The sequence below is a fragment of the Aethalodelphis obliquidens genome, unplaced genomic scaffold (assembly GCF_003676395.1).
Source record: "Aethalodelphis obliquidens isolate GAN/ISIS:26980383/991018 unplaced genomic scaffold, ASM367639v1 scaffold19, whole genome shotgun sequence".
Classification (NCBI taxonomy): domain Eukaryota; kingdom Metazoa; phylum Chordata; class Mammalia; order Artiodactyla; family Delphinidae; genus Aethalodelphis; species Aethalodelphis obliquidens.
The window spans coordinates 6,346,777-6,369,052 of NW_020837963.1; the positions used below are offsets into that span (position 1 = coordinate 6,346,777).

Below are 22,276 nucleotides of genomic sequence, written 5' to 3' on the forward strand. Positions count from 1 at the left end.
CACACACACACACACACACACACACACACACACACACACACACACACTTCCACAAGTGCTGGTCCTTTTCAATCATCACCACAGGGCAGGCTCCCATCAGCTGCAGCAGGGAGTGGCCTGCCCATCCATTACCCACTCCTGACTGTTGATTAAAGGTACTAACTGAAACTGATTTAACCTTATGCAATTACACTTAAGCGTAATCAAATGATGCTAAATCCATTAAAGACAGCCAGCATCATAGGCAGCTGATGAGTTTTGTGGGCCCGTATTGCCAAGTTCAAGAAACAAGTTGCCTCTGGTGTCCAAGTAATCGCATGCTACTGCATCTCCAAGGTAACTCTGGCAGTTACGGGACATATATTCACGCTTTAATTAAAAGTAACAACTACCAAGCAGAAGGCACACTGCATCTGGACAGACACCCCTCCACAGCAGGAGGTCCACCCTACGCACCCAAGGCATAAACCAAAATCCGTGCACCAGCACCCACTTAGCAAAGCATTTCTCGAGCAAGCGCACACTGCGTGCCCGGCAGCGTGCTGGGCATGGATGGGGAACATCAGGCTAGTGGAAGACAGCCCGTCCAGAGGAAGGCGCAGGGCCGGCGGTGGCGTGGAGCAAGAACGCTGGCTGGGCTTTGCCATTAACTGTCATTGTGGCCTTAGAGAGAGAGTTTCCTCTCTCTGGGCCTTAGTCTTTCCAACCCTGTGAAGGGAGACGGATGCTCAGAAGGTCCATTCTGGCTCTGCCAACAATGATGATAACAGTCGAGAACTCAAGCCCTCGAGCCCTGTGCCAAGGTGGGTAATATCACCCCTGCCCGCAGATAAGGAAACAGGTAAGAAACTATCAGTAAGTGGCAGAACCAGGATTTGAACCCTGGCAGCCCCGACTCCAATTTCTCACTCTCAATTAGCTCTCGACACAGCCTTTAACTGGAGAACAATATGAGACCAGCCTAGACCACGTACCTGTGCTCAGAAACCTCTGACTTCCTGTCGTCTCTGAGAGTAAGGGCCTGGTGTCCAAGCCTCCACCTGTCAGGCATCCTCCCCTCCCTCCAGCACCATTTGTGTCCTCTGTTCCCCCCCCCCCTTTCCCCAAGTGTGCCCTGATAGCCCTCCTTCACACAGTCTTTACACACACACTCAGTGGGTGCCAGTGTGTGTCAGGGCTAGAAGAGTGAGCACAGCAGACACTGTCCTGGAGTTTAGTGGGGGAAACGGGCATCGATCAAATACCACCAGTAAACGTTCACTCTCCTTCTCACCCGAAGGTACCTGCAGAGGCTGGTGCGGAAGATAAGCTCTAAGATCAGAGAGACACTTCCCTGATAAGCCCAAGTCCTAGCTCTCCAAAGAGGCCCTGGCCTCACTCAACCCACAGCCACTGGTGCCCAGGAACTCGCTGGCCCTGGTCATCGGGCCTCACCGTCAGCCCCGCCCAGTGTTCATCTATTTGCTCACTTGCGTCACCCCTGAGCCTTCGGAGCCTCCATCATCCATCCATCTGCTTACTGGGCATCTACCAAGTCCTGGGCACCGTGCTGGGTGCTGGTGATACAACAGCGAGCAAACAGTCCCCGTTCTCATAGACTTTGGAGTCTCATGAGGGAGAGAGACACACAGCAAATCATCCCAAAATAAATGTAAAATTACAACCATGCTGAGAGATACGGAGGAGAGGCATGAACGCTGTAAGAACCCACGATGGGGGATGTGACCAGGATGTGACCTTGAGAAGGAGGAGACTGGGGGAGGGGAGGGTGGAGGCCAAGGGAAATCTGTCAGCTTCCCTGCATTTGGCCAGCCTACATCAGGAGTCTTTAATGCCAGTGTTCCCAATCTCACCTGTCCCCGACACTAGGCAGCATTCGGTTGCCCTAAGGAACCGGGGGACATTTATGGGGACGTGCTGGGAAGGGAGGCACAGACCCTCTGTGCCCTTCTCAAGAGGGACAATGCTTCACTGGCCCTAAAGAGTGTCTGGCCTGCACTAGAGGCCCATCCGCCACCCCACCAAGGCACCAGGTTCTCCTCTGCCCACCTCAATCCGTCTCCCAGCATCACCACGGCCAGCCACACTGCCCCGCCACACACACACACACACACACACACACACACACACACACACACAGGCACATACACGCCGACAGGCGCACACACACGCCGATGTCCCGGGGCACCGAGCGCTGCCCAGCTCCAGCATTCCCTGCTTTCACACTGGGCCCAGCGGGTGATCCTCTCACGAGGCTGCAGACTCCGTGCGGAGGATGGCGGCAGGCCTGATGGGGCCAGGGGTTCCAAATCCAAGGCTATTTCTCTTGTAGGTGTATGGGGGTGATGAGCTCGGCCAAATGCCAGCTACCATTCAGGACTTCCTCTCCCTCAAGGCAGGGCCAGGTTTAACTGGGTTAAAAAATGTCTGCACAATTGAAAGAAGATCAGCTTGTGCGTGGCCTGGACGCATGCCCACATTCCTATTCTGTAGTGCTGTCTTCTGTATTTCCCCAGTTATTTAAATTCTAAGACCTTGGTAGCAAGAATCATACTTTGTACCTCCCAGGACTTGGCCATAAATGGACAGAGAAGAGGCCTAAAAGAAAGAAACAATTGCAGATTCCTTACTCAAGGTCAGAATAGCAGTTTTTTAGCCCAGCCCCACACCATCACATACCAGAGAGCACACAACATGCTGTCTATACTACTTGTAACCGGCAGTATTCCCCCACCCACCCACTTAGACATTTTTTATCTACCACATAGAAGGTACTACGCCAGGCACCAAGAAAGTAACAGTCATTAAGAGCATTTATGGAGCACTTTGTAGTTTGCAATACTGTCATATAGATGTCTCAGTATTCTCTCCTTTGTACTGTCAAAATCTTGGCAACTGTGGTTATCTGTCCTGTCCACCCAATTAGATTGTAAGCTCCTTGGACACAGTGTCCAACACTCCCTCATATCCCTGCAAGCAGACCGGAAGTACTCATGAGCTGATAGCACTGTAGAATTCCATGGACCTCGGGTACTTGGGAAATCAAACCATCAGAAATAATTTATTGAGTAACCACTAAATTCCCTGCCCTCAGTGACAGAAACTGATGGCAGCTGATTTGAAAAGAATTCGTTGTTTTAAATAATTATCAGCAAGGGAACAGAAACCATTCCCCTTAAGAATAAATAACCTATGAATGTCCTCTAAGCGTAAAGGTATTTCAGTTGTATAAAGCTCTACAGACAGAGTAAACTGTGTACGTGTTATCTCGGGTGCTGGTGGGCAACTTACTGATATACTGCAGGATTCACCATCGCGCTCGGCTTGAATCTCCACATTTCCAAGGTGTAGGATGGAAGCGATTATCTTAAAAATGTTTATCTGATGGGACTCTCTCACTCCTGGGGAAAAAAAAAATGAATGAATGGCACTCAGTATCCACGGTAGGATAGAAAGGATGTTTTCCCCTCTTTTTAAGGACTTAAGGAAAAATGTTTCATTTTCCTTTCTGGGCCAGTGACTCCTAAAATGATCCAGGCTCCTCACCAAGGAATTACCACTCACAGTAACAGCTCAGAGGGCAAAGGGGCTCCTTGGACTAAAGGAGAAATATCTTCACGGTGATCGTCCCGATCAGACCAGATGGGTCACGCTACCATTTTCACTCCTCCGAGAGCAGAGGAGAGGCGGCAATCAAGCAGACCCACTTTGGACTTCATTGCAACCAACACTTTATGGATGTTTTTATGAGTTTAGTAAGAATGGTCATCTATCTGCCGTCATTTTTCTCCCAACATAATATCCTGCAAACATCTGTGACACACATCTGAAGCGCCAACGGAGAAAGAGGAGAAATTTCTCCTGGGGGCGCCGTTACGGGGCTGGCCGGCCAGCCGGCCCCCGGCTGTTCCCCTGGGGGCTGTTGCTTACCACACTATATGCTCCGTCAGTTACAGACACACACACCTACACTGGCGGCAGATATCTACTGTCGATTTTATTATTTATGCATGTAAGTTATCAAAGACATGGATACTCTCTTAAAATTTATATTTAGCTTTAAGGCATTACCATTTCTTTTTGAATTACCAAATACTTCAGACTTAAAAAAAGGCTACAGACCAATATAATGAACACCAGTTGACCTACCATTCAGTTTAAGAGATAATACAGTTGTTCTCCAAATTCTTCCCCAGATGCAGTTACTTATTTTTAAGGCAATATTTTACTCAGGCTTAAAAAAAAAAAAGGTCAGTAACACCTATATAAATGGGAGTAAAGATGTGTCATGTTAGGATTAAAAACTTTACTCAGATAATCAACAAAGTGGACAACCCAAGCATGAACTAGACAAATTAACTCTACACTTTCACAGTGTTAGATGACCACTACTGTGTAAACTTCATAGGGTCAGGGATTTACTTTTTAATTTTTATTACACAACATCTTCGAAATATACAAACTTAAAAAAAATTACAACGAATCCCTGTTCTTGCTTCATCATTATATCCCCAGTGCCTGGCACACAGTAGGTGCTCAGAAACATGAGTGACAGAAAGACTGTATTGATACTTGTTACGCAGACGGAAGTCCTTGCAAATGTCTACAGAAATGCATGCATTGTTCAAACATCTGGTTTTACTTAAACTAATAATCCAAAGAACAGCCAGAGGGTGAACAATTTAGGCACATGTCCTGAGTGTAACTGCGTAAGAGTGGCAAAAGAAAGACCAGTTAAAGCCAGAGGCTGAAACCCAGGACAAGACAGGAGGCTGGACGGTTATGCACCTGTATAGGGAGTAAAGCACTGTAGAGTGCTCTCAGATACGTCCCACAGAACTAGTCAGGAAGTGGGTGCTGGGCACATCACAGGATGAGAGGGATAGATCACTTTCCTCTCCCCTTCTCTTATTCTTAGGAACCAATGCTTTGTCAATTTCCAAAGCCCTAACCACCCTGTCATAGTAGGAATTTAAGTAGTAGATACTGGATGACTGACTACTGAATCCTAACAATAGTTAAGATTCCTATGCTATACTGACCAGAAAGTCCCTTTTTAATACAGGATTCTCCGAATAAGCAGTACCTCTTTACAGGAAGCAACAAAACAAAACAAAACAAAACAAAAATCAAACACTAAATCTGAAAGGCTCGTAGCCCACAGCCTGTTTTTGTAAATAAAGTTTTATTAGAACAGTCATGTCTTTCCTTTTACATTTTGTCTATGGTTACTTTTGCACTACAGTGGCAAAGTTAAGTAGTTGCTACAGAAATCGTACGGCCGAGAGGGCCCAAAATATTTACTATCATGTCCTTTAAGAAAAAGTTTGCCAACCTCTGGAATTTAAAAAATGGACATGTTTATTAAAGAGTAGGGAAGAATGGCTTATTAAATAATTAATTTTAAAAATTCCATTTGCTTTGAGAATTAAAGTACCTAGTCTCCTTAGGGCCTTGGAGGGAACAACCATCTCCTTGGATCAGCTTATGCCCACTGCTCACACCAGCACTACCTTCTCCTTTCTTAGCCAACTGCTACCCTCCTCAACATCGAGTCTCCTCTATACCTGCTCCCCAGCGCTGGAGAACAGAACAGCTCCGTGGTGCTGGGGAACTCAGGGACACCTGTACCCAGTTTATCATCTCTCAGCTTCAAATCTGCCCTTCTTTGCCCTGCTGTGTCACACCGGTGCTAGACCCTGTAAACATTTCCCCTTGGCCTGCGGGTGGCACGTCACACTTGGTCAAGAGAGGGCACTGCAAGGACTTCACAAGGCGAGAGCAGCAGGAAGCCATTTCCATTCCTGGCTCTGGTCCTCCACAGTCATCAGTATTCATCTTGGGAGCCCAGCCACCCGCCAGGTGAGCTCCAGCTGTGTCTTCAGGCCACGCTCCCCCATTAGCAGCTGCGTCTGAGAAGTTCTGGCTCCACCACACCCCAGGGCACTACAGGCTGCTTACACGGACCAGGGATGGCCCGCACCCTCTGGCAGGTTCCTTTACCGCCAGAGGGCTTCCTGACCTTGGGACAGCCACATCCTCCTAGAAGTGTTGGCAATCTCAGCCTGGCGTGGGGGGCTCTCCTAGTCAGTAGCTCCCGTACTGGCTGTTCCTCCTCTCCCTCGAGACAGCTCTTTTCCACCCACTATTTCTAGACCCCTAAAATCCTCTTATTTATAGTTAATTATCTGCTACTGCTCTTGTTAACAATTATAGTATTTTTTCTCTTTTGGAATAGCCAGTGCAGTTTCTGTCTCATGGGTACAAAAGGCAAACCACATCTATCCACCAGTTATCCAGAGAAGTGAACAGCACTCAGATTGCAGCACATGCAGTCCTGACTTCCTCCCCATATGGAGATCAGCGCGTGTCCTGTTTGGCCATGCTTTATTTGGACATTGGATAATACCTCCCTGATTCCCAAACAACCTAAGAAATGCTGCTCTGGGTTGGTCACATGACTCAGAAGCCGAATGTCTGTCAGGGAAGGGCTGGAAAAAGCACCAGGTCCCCCGGAGCCACTTTGCGGATTTCAGGCTAACTTCCCAAGCTTCCCCTTTTCTGGCTGCAGGTCCCAGGAATTTACCACTTCAATTTGCCAGTTAAGCACAGACTGCCTTCCACTTTACCACTTGGGGGCTCTTTTCCCCCAAAACTGGCCGGGGAAAGGGGCAGTTTTCTCCAGCTCTACTGTCTTATATGACCCAGAAGGACAGAGAGATCTTGATTTATAGATTCCACTGCTAAGTTCTATATGGAAACAGCAACAACAGAAATAACACTGCATGTATGGCAGAGCTACTAGACCTCTGCAGTCTGTTTCCCACTTGGAGACCCTGACTGTGGAACGTGGGTGGTTTCGGTCCCTAAGGCATGTTCCTTCTGCTAGAACACACTGCCTCAGACCCTCAACACAAAAAGACACGGCTCTTCTTGGCTTTCATCCATTGGTGTCAATGCCCTGAGGGAGTGAAAAGGAGTACTTGGCAATGCCTCAGAGATCAACTCTCAAATCCTATTGTTAAGAAAGGGCACCAGAGTTCCATGCCAGAAGCTTTGGAGCCCAAGGGTTGGGATGGAATAAGAGTATGAAGATATTCAGCAAGAGCAAGAGGGCTTCCCCACCAGCTCGTGAAGGTTGGCAAGCAGAGCGGGACACTGCCATGCTTCTTCTCCACGCGATCAACCCTCTGGGCCTTTCTCCCCATCCCCAAGTTCCTTACCAAGGAGCGTGAAGGCTTGTCGCGTCTTCTCAAAGTCCTCAGCATCATCTACACCCTCGATGGACGTGTCTCCTCCCTGTGACGTATAGAAGAAGTCCTCGGCACGGGCTGCGGTGGGAAAGGAGGTGAGGCATCAGGCATGGGAGGGACGCTTCATCCCCAGGTTCACCACAGACCATGCCCCACGAGGATGGCCACCCCCTGAGCAAGCTGACCCGGGCCAGAGTTTATTCCCAGCTGGATGTGGAACTCTTTCAAATATCATCTTTACCGACAAAGGCAAGTGGGAGAGAAAACTGAGTAACAAAAGACAGAAAAGTACAGCACAGTGACAGAGCCTGTTGTTGCATTTGTGTTAAAACTGAAAAACAAGGGAACATAAAAGTCACGGCAAGTTCAAGTTACAGGAACATTCACCACAGACTTGTTTTATAAAAGGCTCTGACAGACACAGTAAAATATACACCCACCCTAGAACCAGACTTCCATGACCATCAATAATCCTAGTCTGACAACCTCGTTTGACACATGAGGGGCAACGATGTGCCCAGAGAGACACGATTTGTTTGTTTTAAACGTTGGGGCACCTTGAGCTATTTAAGCACGTGTACAAACATAGGCTGAGACTCTCATCCCCTGGCTTACTTCCTCTTCAGTCAGGCCTTTGCTAACAGCCTGGGGATGACTAGCGAGGAGGGGCCCAGGTTCCTTCATAGAATTCAGAGCCACCCTCAGCAGAGGGCAAAAGTGCAACGAGCCCTGGGGAGTATCTGAACTACAAGGCTTGAGAGCCAGCATTTAAGGTAACAATTGTAAGTCATCAAAATCACCCTAGAAAATCACTTCAACTTTCCACAAACTATAATGCCTTTGTGTGGTACAATTCTGTCCAATGCTTGGCATTTCTAAGTGTAAAATGTTTGATTTTGATAAGATGCCAAAACTGGACACTAGCTGTTCTCCCTCCTCCCCTGAAAACACCAGTTAAATGATTTTCTCTTGACCTGGGCACATACGGTTGTGATTATGATGGGTCTCTTGTCCTCCAGTTTGGGTCTCTCTCTTTACTTTCAGCTACACATGCTTAGATGCAGCTTCATTGCAACTCCTAGCCCTCCTTCAACACTTTGTCCTCCCGATTTGATCTCCGAAGAATTTCTTGAGTCTCTTTCCTTCCTCCATCCTGACTGCCACTATCCAGGGTCTGACCTGTCCAGCATCTGTTGTCTGGGGACTGTTGCAAAAGACTCTAAGCCTTTCTCCCTGCTTCTGCTCCTGTCCTTTCTAAATCCTCCTTTAAACTTCTGGTAACTCTGATCACACCACTCCCTACTTAAAGCCCTTTGGAGACACCCTCCTGTTCCTCTGCCCTCAAGGCAAAAGTCAAACACCCTAGAAGGGCCTCCTGGACCTTTTGTGAAGCGGCCTCCTCCGACTACTCCAGACTCACATCTAGTCCTTCCATCCCCACCTCTATGTCCCAGATACACCGGCTTCCTTCCTGTCATTCCTCAGCTCTACCCCTGTTCATGCCGTCAATGGCCCTGCAGACGTCTCCTTCCTGGTCTCTCCCACTTCTCACCTTGATCCTATGCTCCAAGCCACACTGCACTGTTCCGCCAATTCCTCCCACCGCTCAAGTCCACGATACCAGGCCCAGCTAGGAAGTGGCAGAACTCAGCCCCAAACCCCAGTCTCACACACAACCAACAGGCAACACTGCACATGGGAATGAACAGCAGAATACTGGTCGTGTTTTATGAGGGAAGGCTTCCTGGAGGAGTGACTTCAGCCCACTCTGATGACTGCAGGCAGCTGAACTGGGAGACGAAGGACTTCGGCCCTGAGCTCACTCACAGCCACAGCAGAAGCGAATTCTGATGAAGCAAGTCACATCAGGTCGTTGTGGAAGACGGCATATTTGGATCTTCCATATCTAATCACCCTGGAAGCTCTGGCACAGAGTAATGTGACAGCTTCAAGCGTTTAATAAAAGCATCAATTCTTTTTTTCCCTTTACACTCACCTTTCAAAACATCTCATTTGATGATGTTTTACTGTGTCCACATGAAGACGACTGAATACAGTCGTCCCTCTGTATGCACAGGGAGTTGGGTCTAGGACACCCCCCCCCAACAGATACCAACATTCACAGATGCTCAGGTCTCTTATATAAAATGGTATAGTACAGTCAGCCCTCCACAACCATGGATCGAATTTCAGTTGGTTGAATCCACAGATGCAGAACCTGCAGATATGAAGGGCCAAGTGTATAATTACTCCCATTTTTCAGACAGGCAAACTGAGCACCATAGGGCTTTAAGGGGTTTCCCAGGCTCACCCAGGGTTTGGCCAGGCCTGTGAGCCCATTCCTTGATCACCCAATTAAGGAGATGGTTATCTATGACATCCCATGACTTAGCCATAAATACAACCTACATCATAATCAAAAGTATCAGTTGATACATTAGAGTCACCTGAGACTCCAAAAAGAACACAGCTTTCATATTGGAGGGAAGGAGGCATTTTCAGCATCAAAGACCTTTCACTGTCAAAGGCCAGGGCCCCAATGCCTGATGTTCTGAGTGAAACAGACCTCCCCACCCTTCCCTGCTTTGAGTTCCCAAACTCACAGGCCCAGCAGAGTAACTTCTTCCTGCTCGGGTTCATCACTGCAGGGGCCACCCCAGCCAATCACAGCATTCTCTACTGAATGATTGGAATCCAATCAAAATAATCATCTCCTTTCCATCTGCTTTAAGGCTACAATCACCTCTGTTAACGTCACTCCCAGACCCTCTTAATAAGACAGACATCCCAACAGGATGCAGTCACTCTTCCCCTATTTGCTTTGCCTGCCTGGATCTCAGCTCTCCTTTTAGGCCCATGAAGCCAATCATCCCATCCCAGAGAGGGGTCTCTTGTCCTCCAGTTTGGGTCTCTCTCTTTACTTAGAATTCCCAAGGAGATATACATCACAAAATTCCCTGTTAACTGGCTCACTGGATCAGACTAGTGTACAGAAGGGTCATGAAGCCAGTGATTAGAGCAATGGACCATCAAGGCCACGGCCCAGGGTTTGCACTTCACCTGGGGAGGCTGCACTCTGACTTGTGCAAGGCAAGAGAGGGTGGTTATAAAACTGTATCTATGCAGCTACGGAAATGAAAAAGAAGGAAGGATTTATTCCTCATTACGTGAAGGCTGCATTTAAGGGAATATGGTCCATTACACCTCTTTTTACCATCATTTATTCACACTCTAACACACTATTCACTGTATTATTTTGTTAAATCTCATCCCGAGGTCATTTTAATGCAACAGACCACCAACCACAGGGCAGAGGCAAGTGGGGCTGTATGCACATCTGTCCACTTCATTCTCAAGACAAGTGCACAAAATTCCTGCAGGGCCAAGGGGTCTTACAGAGATTTCTGTGCATTTGAACAGCACAGTTTAGGTGAAGAAAAGAGGGAAGGAGGGGAGGCAGGTCTGAATATTCACTAGAAGTCGCTGGCTAGTCCTTCATTTATTTGATGTTTCCATCCATTCAACCAGGGTTATCTGTGGAACTATAAATGTCAAGCTTCAGGGCTCACAGCCCATCCATCCACAAGGCAGAAGACAGCCTCATGCCTGAGCACGAGAGCTTATCAAAGGCTCTTCACTTCACTCCAAGATGCTCTCAGAGGGCACACGCAGGTAAGAATGCAAGAAATGGATCCAATCGGGTAGTTTTCAACGGCTCCAGCCAGAGGCCCAAGGAGCCTGCACCTTGCTGAAACACGGAGTAAGGAAAAGTCATTTTTCTCCTCAATGCACTCCTGTAAGTGGGGGAGTGGGGAGGAAGATTTCTCTCCTATTACCTGAAAGTTACATTTGGGATAAAACAGTCCAAATACAGCCAGATGGATCTTACCAGCATTCGTTCATTTTCTATAAAACTGACCCTAAGAAAAAAGTTTTCAACTCCCGCAGGTTGGCCCTGAGAAGTCCAGCTGGGCCTGTGGAAGGAGGGGGGAGGATGGCAGTGGCCCTTAACGTGGCCTGCCTTCCTGGTCCCTTGGGACTGTAAGCCAGCACGAGAGCCCCAAGCTGCCAGCTCAGGGCAGTGCCCATCAAACAAGGCTTGTAACATTCACTCCTTGTCCGAGGAGTTTACGACTTCACTGGGGAGAATCAGACCTGCGAGCACGGAACAGCTGGAGGACAGCACAAAACCAGCCTAATGTGTACCATCCCAGGCTTCCTCCTTTGGACCCCATTTAACATGACTTCCCTGAGCAGCTTCTGACCCACCACAACGGCGCTTCGCCTCAGCACAGCCTTCTCACTCCGCACTGTAACTGTAAGCGAAGCAAGGGCAGGACGCACATCTGGGTCAACACGACATCCCCAGGGCCTAATTGGCCTGCATGAGGCTTAATGAATGAACGGAGGAGCCAGTGCTAAGCTGCATGGCACAGGCACTGAGTGCTGCCAGACTCCATGTGCAAGTAAAGCGGAGAGTGAGGAGGGCAGACCAAGGTTTGAACCACCTGATGTATTTTACCTACTGGGAGCACAGGCTGGAGTGGGCAGAGCTGGATCTGGTGATGGGTCCTAAGATGGTGAGGATTTGGCTCTGGGACAGTAAAGCCTCAGAAGTCTACTTCTCTTATAGTTGCACAACAGCCAACTAACCTCTGTCTAGACACCCAGCTCTGCACACCATCTGCTAGTACTGGACCTACCCACACCTCCCCAAAATACAGATGACAGGCCAGAGACAGGGGAGCTGCACGGCCCCGAGGCGTGCCCTCACCACACGCACCCACCAGCAAGTGGCTTGGAGGACTCAGCGGCAGGACTCAGTCAATATTCCAAGATAGGCCTGCGCACATAGAACGGGGAAGGCTCCAGGCCCGAGAGGCGGGGCTACTACGCTATGGTGTCAGGAACTAAAGCCTGCTCGTCCTTCTTGCTCTGTCCTGGCTCTCAACTCCACTAGCTCCAAGTCAACAGTCTCCAGGCACCTTAGCAGACAACAATAACAGAAACGGAGGGTGACTGGGACCCGCTGAAAGGCTGTCTTCCTACCTGATGGCAGCAAAAAGCTGACGCATGCCCCTGGCACCCCACTCTGGCTGCTCCGCTCTGGCCTCCAGGCTGCAGGGTGGATGTGGGCAAGCTGCCCGCCTGCTTGCAAGGAACTGGAGCACTGCTGCCCAGCTGAGGCTCAGCGGTCCAGTTAAACTCTTTAAGTTCCTCTCTCACCTTCTGTGGGGCCTCCCAGGATTATCAACATGCTCCTTGAGCCAACCCCACGTTACCCCTGCTTTATGCTCACCCCCTTCCTTCTTTTTCTTTGTCTCAGTCCTTAAATATGACTTAAAACACGTCGACCACAATTAAGTGATGCGCACTAGCTATACCTCCAGATCCTCGTGGTTGAGACACATTTCTCAGGGCGTCGAGAATGAAAACATATTTTTCAAAATAATAATGCATGTCAATTCACCTGTGCTCTGCAAAACACTGTTCCACCCCTAGCCTCTTATCCTCTCATTTCCTGTGGGCGTGAAACTCACAGAGGGGTGGGACTGTGCCCACAGGTGAGGCAGAGCTAAGAACCCGCGACAGAGGTCACCGAGCCGCGCACACCTTCTCCCTCAGAGCCCCCAGATGCGCCACCTGCGGCAGCAGCAGCCCAGCCCCAGGATGGGCGCGCAGCCCGTTTACTTACTTAGTGCGAGCTCTTTAAATTCCGGAAGATTGGCAGCCGCACAGAGCTGGTAAAAGATGTGGTAATTCCTCTCATCATCTGCCTGGAGGAGGAAAACCGTTAAGCAGTGTTAGGGGCAGGGACCCCAAAGATTGTCCCCTCGCCCATTCTAATTCCAGGGTGACAGAGGTCAAGGCTTTTCCTCCACGCCTCTGCCGCCTTCAATTCCCACCTTCAGGTTTTGCATTCACCGTTACGGGGCCTTCTGCCAACCAGAGGACTTTTACCTCTTGATTTATGCAGAACACAGGGGTTTCTTTTTCCTCCTCTATAGGGCATCACTGCTACCCCACAAGTGACGTCTCGGCGGATCAGCTCTTGTTCAGATAACCGAGCTGCCTGGCTCACGGTGGGCTGACCGTCACTTCCCTGCTGCAGCTCCCTTTCTCCTCTGGGAGGCTTGGAACTAAGTAAAAGCTATGCCCTTGCCCATCATGTCAGGCTGGGGCAGTCAGGAAAGGTCCACGACTGAGACAGGACTTCCAGGGGACGATGGGGCCAGACCTGCCTTAAACTGGCGGAGTGGTCGTGGTGGTGGTTGGTGGGACGGGGGCTTCAGGAGGCCTGAGCAAGGGCAGCAAGGAAGAGGAAAGCCCACAGGGAGTCTGGCCAGAGCCGTGGCCAGCACAGCAGGCTGCTTGCTCTGATGCAGTGAAATGAAGGATGTGGGGTAGTCCAACCAAACCTGGGAGGTGGAGAGAACCGCTCTGGGGGTTGTGAACTGCAACGACCACCACCGAAGGCCAGGGTGGAGGAGGAAGAGGGTCACCAAGAGGCCAAAGAGTAGTTGGGAAGGAGGGAACAAAAGGCGAGCAAAGAAGAACTGAGTCACACGAGAAGCGAGAACTCCATTTATTTGAAAAGGAAATGAAGTAAGTGGTCAAGTAGGTTTTTTGTTTTTTTAATATAACTTACCAAATAAGATTCCTGGTGAAAGTTGAAATCCACAGACCCTACATGACATTCCCCTGATCACAAGACTCCGAAGTCCACAAAGAACACAACAGTCTTATTCTTCACTGTATCTCTGGTGACTAGCACAGGGCTAGCACATAACAAACAATATATGTTTGTTGACTGAATCTAAAATCAATGCCCTGGGACTTCCCTGGTGATCCAGTGGTTAAGAATCCACCTTTTAATGCAGGGGACGTGGGTTCACTCCCTAGTCAGGGAGTGAACTAAGATCCCACATGCCTCGGGGCAACTAAGCCCACACACCTCAACTACTGAACCCGCAGGCCACAACTAGAGAAGCCTACGTGCCGCGACAAAGACCCAGAGCAGCCAATAAATAAATTAATAAATAGATAGATAAATATTGTGCTTGCATGGTATATGCATGGTATTTATTTATTTAAAAATAAAAAAAAATAAAAACAATGCTCACTGAAACATATCAATACTGAGTAAAAATTTTTCAGGTCTGATGCCTATAAATGAATACTTCTTAATGGAAAAAAAAAGAAAACCGAAAGAACAAGTCTATCCAAATCCAGGTTCAAACAATGAGATGTTCTTTGGGCATAGGGAGCAGAACATGCAGCGAGTAAAAATCCACGGGAAAAAATACAAGAAGGTCCAGTCACAGGGCTCACCTGAAAGACCACTCTGGACTTCTCCAAAAGGTAGGTCCTCATGTTGGCCCCAATGATGCGGTACCTCTTGTCAAAGCCAATCTGAATGTACTTTCCGAAACGGCTACTGTTGTCATTGCGAGTGGTTTTAGCATTCCCAATGGCCTGTGCAGAAAAAACAAACAGAAAGTGTGCACAACATGGCGGGTTTTCTTAAATTTCAGGACTGTATGCTCATGGCGGCACCTCTATTCCCTCCCTCTTCCTTCCTTCTAGAACCTCTCTACTATTAGGATGACAATGGGTCGAGCTAAAAGAAAACAAAACAACTTCATTTTCCTGCTTCCCTTACTCCTAACGATGGCCAATGAGAGTGATGAGTTGACTGATGGTCCCTCTAAAGGGGACTAAACAGCTGGAAGGTGCACCCCACTGACCTTCCTCTCTTCTTCCTATTCCTACCTGGAATGTGCATGTGATGACTACAGCTGCAGCAGTCACCTTGGGACCATGAGGGAAAGGTCTAGAGAATCACAGAAACCACTGCTCTGACATCCTCGAGCCACTAAATCAATGCCAGCACCCAAGAGCTCTAGACTTTCTGTGAGAAAAATGAATCTTCTGGGGCTTAATCCACTTTGATCAGGTCTCCACTGATCAAATGTCAAATGTCATTCCCAACTGTTAAATGGTACTTCCTAGAAAGAGACCAAATGTCAAACGCCCCCCTCCCCCCAACACACACATCATCACTAGGACATATCAGGAAGCCATCAACCTCTTGGTACTACTTCTTACAAGGCAGCAGGGACACAGTTCAAAACACGAGACAATAATTTAAAAGACAAGTGGCTAAATGACTGGTCTCACGGTGTGATTATTCACTTTCTATAAAACATCACATTGCTGATGGGTTGGTAATGAACATACTAATACTGAAACCCCTTTCACAGGTTTACTTTTTAGGTGGTTACAACACTTGAAAAATATCCACTGTAACTTTTCAGCTGTCCAGGAAATTTGAGGCACAAAGAGGCTAAAAGCAGATCACGATTTCGGAGGCCCTGAGGGACCCAGCCCAGCCTGGCTTCTCATCACTCTTGCCCTCTGTCTCCAGCCTCTTATGATCCTGAACTTGCTTTTCTTTCTCAAAAGACCTGTGTTCTCTCTGCCTCCTCCCCCACCCCCCAAGTTTCACAGACATGGTTCCCTCTGCTGGGAACACTCTCTGCCCATGCTCCCTCCACCTCTTCTTTCTGGTCTCAGCTCAAATGTGGCTTCTTCAGGAAGGCCTACCCTGCCCTCATAAGCGAGGGGACCTCCCTCGCCACGTGCTCTCCCAGGCCTCACTCTGCACGTCCCCTTGTTTCTCTAACCCCCATCTCCACGAGACACCACCCTGGCTCCGTGAGAGCGGGGTCCGCACGTGTGCTTCCCCATGGGACCTCCCGCACTCACCCCAGTGCCTAGCACACAGCAGGTATTCAAAACATCTGAGTGAATGGAAGCATAGATGAACTTGGGTTTTGGTTTTCTTTCCTGTGAAATAAGAATTTTAAGTCCTTGTCCTCGAAGGTCACTTGCCTCTTTAGGTCCCTAAAATCTCCTGTTAGGGTCATGAATACATATTTTTTCTTTTAGGGTTTAAAGTGTATACAGCAACCTACACCTCACATATACAGCGTGTACCTCTGCAGGAAAGTGGGGAAAGCGTAACCCCAGTACACTGCGTTGCTCTGAAGGGAACCATGGAGCATGGAACATGCCCCTAAGGTCAGGGTGAGGCTGGAGCCTGGCCAAGCTGAAACGACCGTCAAGAGATGACTAATCCGAGGAGTTTATGTCGTCACTCACGCCCCTCTGCATCCACCAACCTCAACGTCTCAGCAGAGGCTTCACCACACCCACTTCCAAGGGGGCCCTGATCCTTCAAGGCACCACGTGACAAGCCACTGTCAGACTTCAGGGAGCCTATTCTGTTTGAAAAGTGGCAAGGAGTGCTGTATTCCCTAAAATGCAGGTAAAAATGATGGTTTCCCAGGCCTCCATCACAAGCTAGGTCCTGGGCTGGGATCCCGTTAGTTTCCCCGAATCCAGACAAGAATCCCAGGGGAGAGGCATTATCAAGTTTCCTCATACCTACGGGGAAACTTAGGCTCAGAAAGGGTAAGCAGTGTGCCCAGGGTCACTCGGCTGGGAAGCGCCAACACCAAGATATAAATTCAGATACAACTGAGTCCGGAGTCTGTGTTCATTCCCCTTGGTTTCGCAGTCCTTTTCCAGCTCTCCAAACTACTCACCACCAGACAGGAGCTGCCGCCCATGTGGGTAACTTCTTACATCTCAAAGAGCCAGGTCAAATCAAAGGATAAAGACAAAGACATGAATCCTCGCTTCTACCTTTTCATAAGAAAGGGGAGAAAAGCCTTTCAGAGGATGGCAGGGAACCAACTCATTACTCTGACAACCAGTAGATAAGGAATCAGACATCCATCCTAACCTCCCTGTGTAAACTCTATCAGCGTAACTAGCTGGCCAGGAGAAGTTTCTCTTCCTAAACTTATTCCAGCTGATAAATGCAAGAGGAAAAATAGAATGAGAACGTCCCCATTTTGTAACTCCTGATGAATTAATAGATCTAGGCATAAGCTATGGCTGCTGACGTCACCAAAGACACCTAAATATTCTGTGCGTCTTGACGGGAATACATACCACCACCAATAAAGGGTTCTTGGATTTTAAGAACAAACAAGCAAACCAACAAACCTAAATCTAATCAAGCCTCTGAATTTTACTACCCTTTCAAAGGAGGTACAGAGGCCAAAGGAACACGTTAACAACATCAGGACGGTGCAACCAGCAAAGGCCAGTTTGTGTAAAATTCTAAAGGATTATCTAGTTTCAAACAAAAAATCTCGATTCCAAAAGTTCAAATTCTGTCATTTCTAAAATGGCAACAAGAACCGTTACCATATCTGAGATCACTCCTTGTGGCAGCTTAGGGGAAGCTTGTCAACATTCTAAAGATCACTGCCAAAAGGTCTACCCTCTTTACCTCACTAGGCTGCTTTAAGAAGTGATATAATGGATCTACAAGTACTCTGAAAGTATATAACGGTACCCACAAAGGGAAGGGGTTGCTTGTATATTACTACCAAACCCATAAACTCCACTCTGGGCATGAAGAACTTCCAACTTCTACACGTGTGTGAAGGACCTGCACATTGTTCTTTATCTTTTAAACCCTTGCTAGGTTTTTTGTTGTTGTTGCTTATTGACTTAGAAAACATTTTGACGCATGAGGAAAACAAATCCAGTTGTTATAGATGATAAAAACCAAGGCTTTGACTCTGAGTCCACAGTCCAACAAAAGACACAGTTATGATACAAATAGTTAAAATTTGGAAAATGAACAAATGATGTATGCAGGGAATGCATGGAAGAAACTCACATGACCAACAAACATAAGATACCCAACCTCAGTGGAAATCAGAGAAATGTAGACAAAAATGACAGTCCAGAGTGGCAATATCTTTGATACTATGAAATAATGATGAGGATGTGAGGAAAAAGGAACTCTCATACACTGCTGTAATGTAAATGTAAACTGCAACAGCAATTCTTAAGAAGAATTTGGCATATCTAGTAAAATTGAACATATATGGACCTAACAATCCAGCAACTGTACTTCTAGGTATTACCTAGAGAAACTCACACAAGTGTACAAGTAGGTATGCAAAAGAATGTTTAATGCAGGCTGTATTTAATAATAAAAAATACAATCTAAATGTCTACTAGTAGGAGGAAGAGATAAATAAAATGTGGAATATTCATAAATTCTAAATGCTAAAAAGCTGTTAAACTAAACTAGAGCATGATGCATGGATAAATAAAAAAACAATCAGTGAAAAGCAAGTTGCAAAGTGGTTAACAGAATATGATACCATTTGTATGTGATATAAAAGAACTACCTTTTTTCTGGTTTATACATGTACAAATATGTAGTAAAGTAAAAATGGACTAGAACAAATCATTTCAATATGATTGGGATTATACAGTACCGAGATGCATATCAACCAGTGTGGAAACAGAGAAGGGAGAAATTCGCCAATGCTGGCAGAACAGGAAACGCTTTAAGAAGTGTAAGATGAAGTGGATCTTAAAGGGTGAGTAGAATTTTACCAGTGGGGAAGGAAAAGGAATTTTATTTATAAATATAGTGTAGGCAAAGGGACAGGGGTATGTGAGAGCCCCAACAAGTGAGGAATGGCTAGAGTGTGTTGAAACATGAGAGAAAACAAGAGGAGAAGGTAAGGTATGTTGGGGGCAGATTCTTGTAGGAATAGGTTAATAGTTGTAGGCCTACTTGCTTCTTCAGCTTAAAAAAAAAAAGTCAAACCCCGAAAATTACATAGTAACTGGTCTTAGTTTCTGTCAATTTTGCTCACTGTACCCCTAGCCCCCTTTCTTTCTCCCAGGTTGAGGGGAGTCTCTGGGGCTCCTAGAGTTGTATGCCTGCACACTCCAGTCAGCCCAAGAAGCCATGTGACCCCTCTGGGCTGGGCCTGGGTTCTGTCCCTGCTCTATCAGTCTCTTGACTAGCAATACCTTTTTAATCAGTGCAGACTTGTGAACAAATCACTCCTAGGATGCTGACAAGCTCTTGAACAGAATGGGGCCAGAGAGCTCTGGCGCTGACAATAAATCATCCCAATCCACCCCAGCCAACCCCAATCCACCCTCAAGGCACCTTCAATTCACACAACTGCCACTTAGCGCAGCCCACTGGGAATTCCGCCTCCTCAGACGGCCCTCAACTCTCCGACTCCCTAGGAGGCATCTGCAGCTGCTGGCCTGGAGAAATAATGAGGTGATGACGTGACCATAACTGATTGCTTCGCTGGGAGGTGCCAACCTTCCCTGGGACAGGACTGGAGTCATCAGTAATCAGCTGTGCCCTGATTAAAACATGACTTGCACTGGTTGTAACCCTCTGAGGAGCCACAAAGCTGACTGGGCTTCCTGACACAAGGGCCCAAGTAAGACTCTGAACTTGTGAAAAGTTGGGTTTTGGCAGAACAGAAGCTGCTCTTTCTCTGCTTGGCAACACTCTAATTCCACCTAGAATTCTTCCTGGCAATAATTCTTCCTTCCCATGTTCACGTCCAACATTTCTCTCAAATGTAACACTCAATAACAGCTCAAGGGATAGTCTCTATGATAACAAAACTCTGTATTTGACAGAATGAGCCCTCTGGACTTACCCACATAATTTCCAAAGTACCAATTTGCACAACTTTAGAAATTTAATGTTTTAAGCTCAAACCACTGCAACATGTGTTTACATGACATCATGCAAGAACAGGCTGGTTCATGTACACACTCCTCCTTCTCTAGGGGTGTGCCTGTTGCTCTCACATTTCTTCCATGCCTCCCCAGCAGTCCACCAGCCTACTCAAGCTCTAACAGATACTGAAAACATTAGATCATTTCAGATCACGGTCATTTAAAAAACATTCCCAAAGCAGTGACCCAAACAGGTGCCCGCCAATGTTCACAGCAGCATTATTCACACTGGCCAAAAGGTGGACACAACCCAACTCTCAGCGCAGGAATGGATAAACTAAATGTGGTGCATACAAGCAACAAAATGTTATTTATGCAGCCATTTAAAAAACACACAAAGTACTGATGCGTGCTACAACACGGATGAACCTTGGAAACATTATGCTAAGCGAAATCAGCTTGACACAAGAGGACTGATGTCATATGATTCCACTTGTATGAGAGACACCAAAGAGGCAAATTCACAGGGACAGAAATTAGGACAGAGGTTACCAGAGGCTGAGTAGAGGGGAGAATAGGACGTTACTGCTGAATGGGTACAGAGTTTCTGTTTGGATGATTAAAAAAAAATTCTGGAAATGGATGGTGGTGATGGTTGCACAACACTGTGAACGTACTTAATACCACTCAACTGCACACTTAAAGTGGTTAAGGTGATAAATTTTATATTACGTATGTTTTATTACAACAAAACAATAAAATTAAAAAAAATCATTCCCCCCTGTGTCTTGTACCTGCTTAATGTGGTGATCTGTCTTCACTAAATTCCCATCTTGTCTAACAAGAACTGTGTTCAGTCACCAGAGATCAAACAGGTTTCTTCCCTTCCCTGTTTTGTCCAGAATAAGTATGTACTTTACCTCCAAAAGAAGAGGCACTCTGTGTCTTTGCAATTTTACTACCTAAAAGATGAACTGAATTTTTAAACTCAGAGGCAAAGAAAAAGCTGAAATCCTGGTCTCACTCCCACCTAAGATGAAACGTGATGCTAATCGCAGAGTGCTGTCTTAGCTGCAGTGGACGGCCCAGTGGGGTGTGGACTCAAGTCCGTGATCGTCTCCTGAATCCAGGCCATGGCCAGGCCGCCACCTTGGGGCTTAGAATAAATGCTATGAGCAAAGAGGCTACCAACTAAATGTCTGACAAAAGGAAGTTAAATTATGGTAAAACCATCTATTAATGTATGTTTGCAGCCAATAAGTTTGTAAAAAGCTTAATGATATGGGGAGGAGGCATATACTATAATATTCAGTGAAAAAGCTGGAAGGAAATATACCAAAATATGGAACAATTATTAGCAGGCTGTAGGATCATGGGGGATTATTCCCTTTTCTTCCATATTTTCCAGTGACTCCTTCCTATTTTTTTTAATATTTATTCAATAAATGGTTCTCAAACAGGTGTGGGACCCAGATCCGCAGCATCAGGATCACCTAGGAACTTGTGAGAAATGCAGATTCTCAGGCCCTTCTGAATCAGAAACTCTGGGGGTGGTGCCCAGCTATCTGCTTTAACAAGGTCTCCAGGCGATTCTGATGCACAGTCAAGTTTAAGAACAACTGTAATCTAATAAAAGTGCTTTTTTGTGTGTTTTTATCTGTTTGGTAAAAATGCCTTCAACTGCATTGACCACTTCCCAATTCATATAAGAACAGATACCAAAACTTGCTTTCGTCTAATTCTTAGTGAACACAGTGTGTCTGATTACTCAGCAGAGAGTAAAACCTCTCTGGATAATGCAACCCTGTAGGCAGGAGAGTTTGCCTGGATAATCAACGAGCTCCCATGAACTGACACTCAATTTACTCCTGCACTTGGTAAAGGAAGAGGGAGAGAGAGGGGACCCGGGAAGGTCCAGGCAGGTTCTTGTTCCCCCAGCCCCAAAATAATCTGAAGGACCAACCACACCGGTGCTTTGTGTCTTACTCGGCGGGGCTCACGGCTGTGCAGAGAAACCTGATGCTGTTCTGGCAGCCTTTGGCCTCAACTGAATTTCTTCTTCCTAAAACAAGGGGGCTGTTCGGGGCTGGCAGAAGGGCCGACTCCTACCAGACTGCAGCCCAGACAATAGAGCCTCAGCTTCAAAAGTAGGAAATCAAAGCTGGCCCAGGGACTGTGCAGCCATTTAGCTCAACTCCATGAGAATGAAGCGTTTACAAGGAACGGAAGAAAAAGAGAGATGGAGTTCTGACCCTGTAACATGGTCTACTATAGCTAGACCCGAGGTTTTGGAAATATCTCTGGCCCTGCACTTGCATCGGCCGCTCTGAGGCCACCCAGCCGGGAGGTCGGGGTGGTGAAGAGACAGGCAAGACCTGTCCGTGCCAACAAAGGTAACATTTTCTGAGGATCTTCAACAGATTCTG

General features: G+C 47.2%; 1 protein-coding gene across 4 annotated transcripts in view; it reads right to left on the bottom strand.

The window, feature by feature from the left end:
* The window catches only part of MYO5B (myosin VB), a 385,273-nt gene that overhangs the window by 143,733 nt on the left and 219,264 nt on the right, over nt 1-22,276 (bottom strand). For all 4 annotated transcript variants that reach the window (XM_027118483.1, XM_027118480.1, XM_027118481.1 and 1 more), the window contains 4 exons: nt 14,586-14,729; nt 12,949-13,030; nt 7,224-7,331; nt 3,292-3,401 (listed from right to left, as the gene is read on the bottom strand). In XM_027118483.1, coding sequence (XP_026974284.1) covers nt 3,292-3,401; nt 7,224-7,331; nt 12,949-13,030; nt 14,586-14,729 — 444 coding nt within the window. The remainder of the gene's footprint in view (nt 1-3,291; nt 3,402-7,223; nt 7,332-12,948; nt 13,031-14,585; nt 14,730-22,276) is intronic.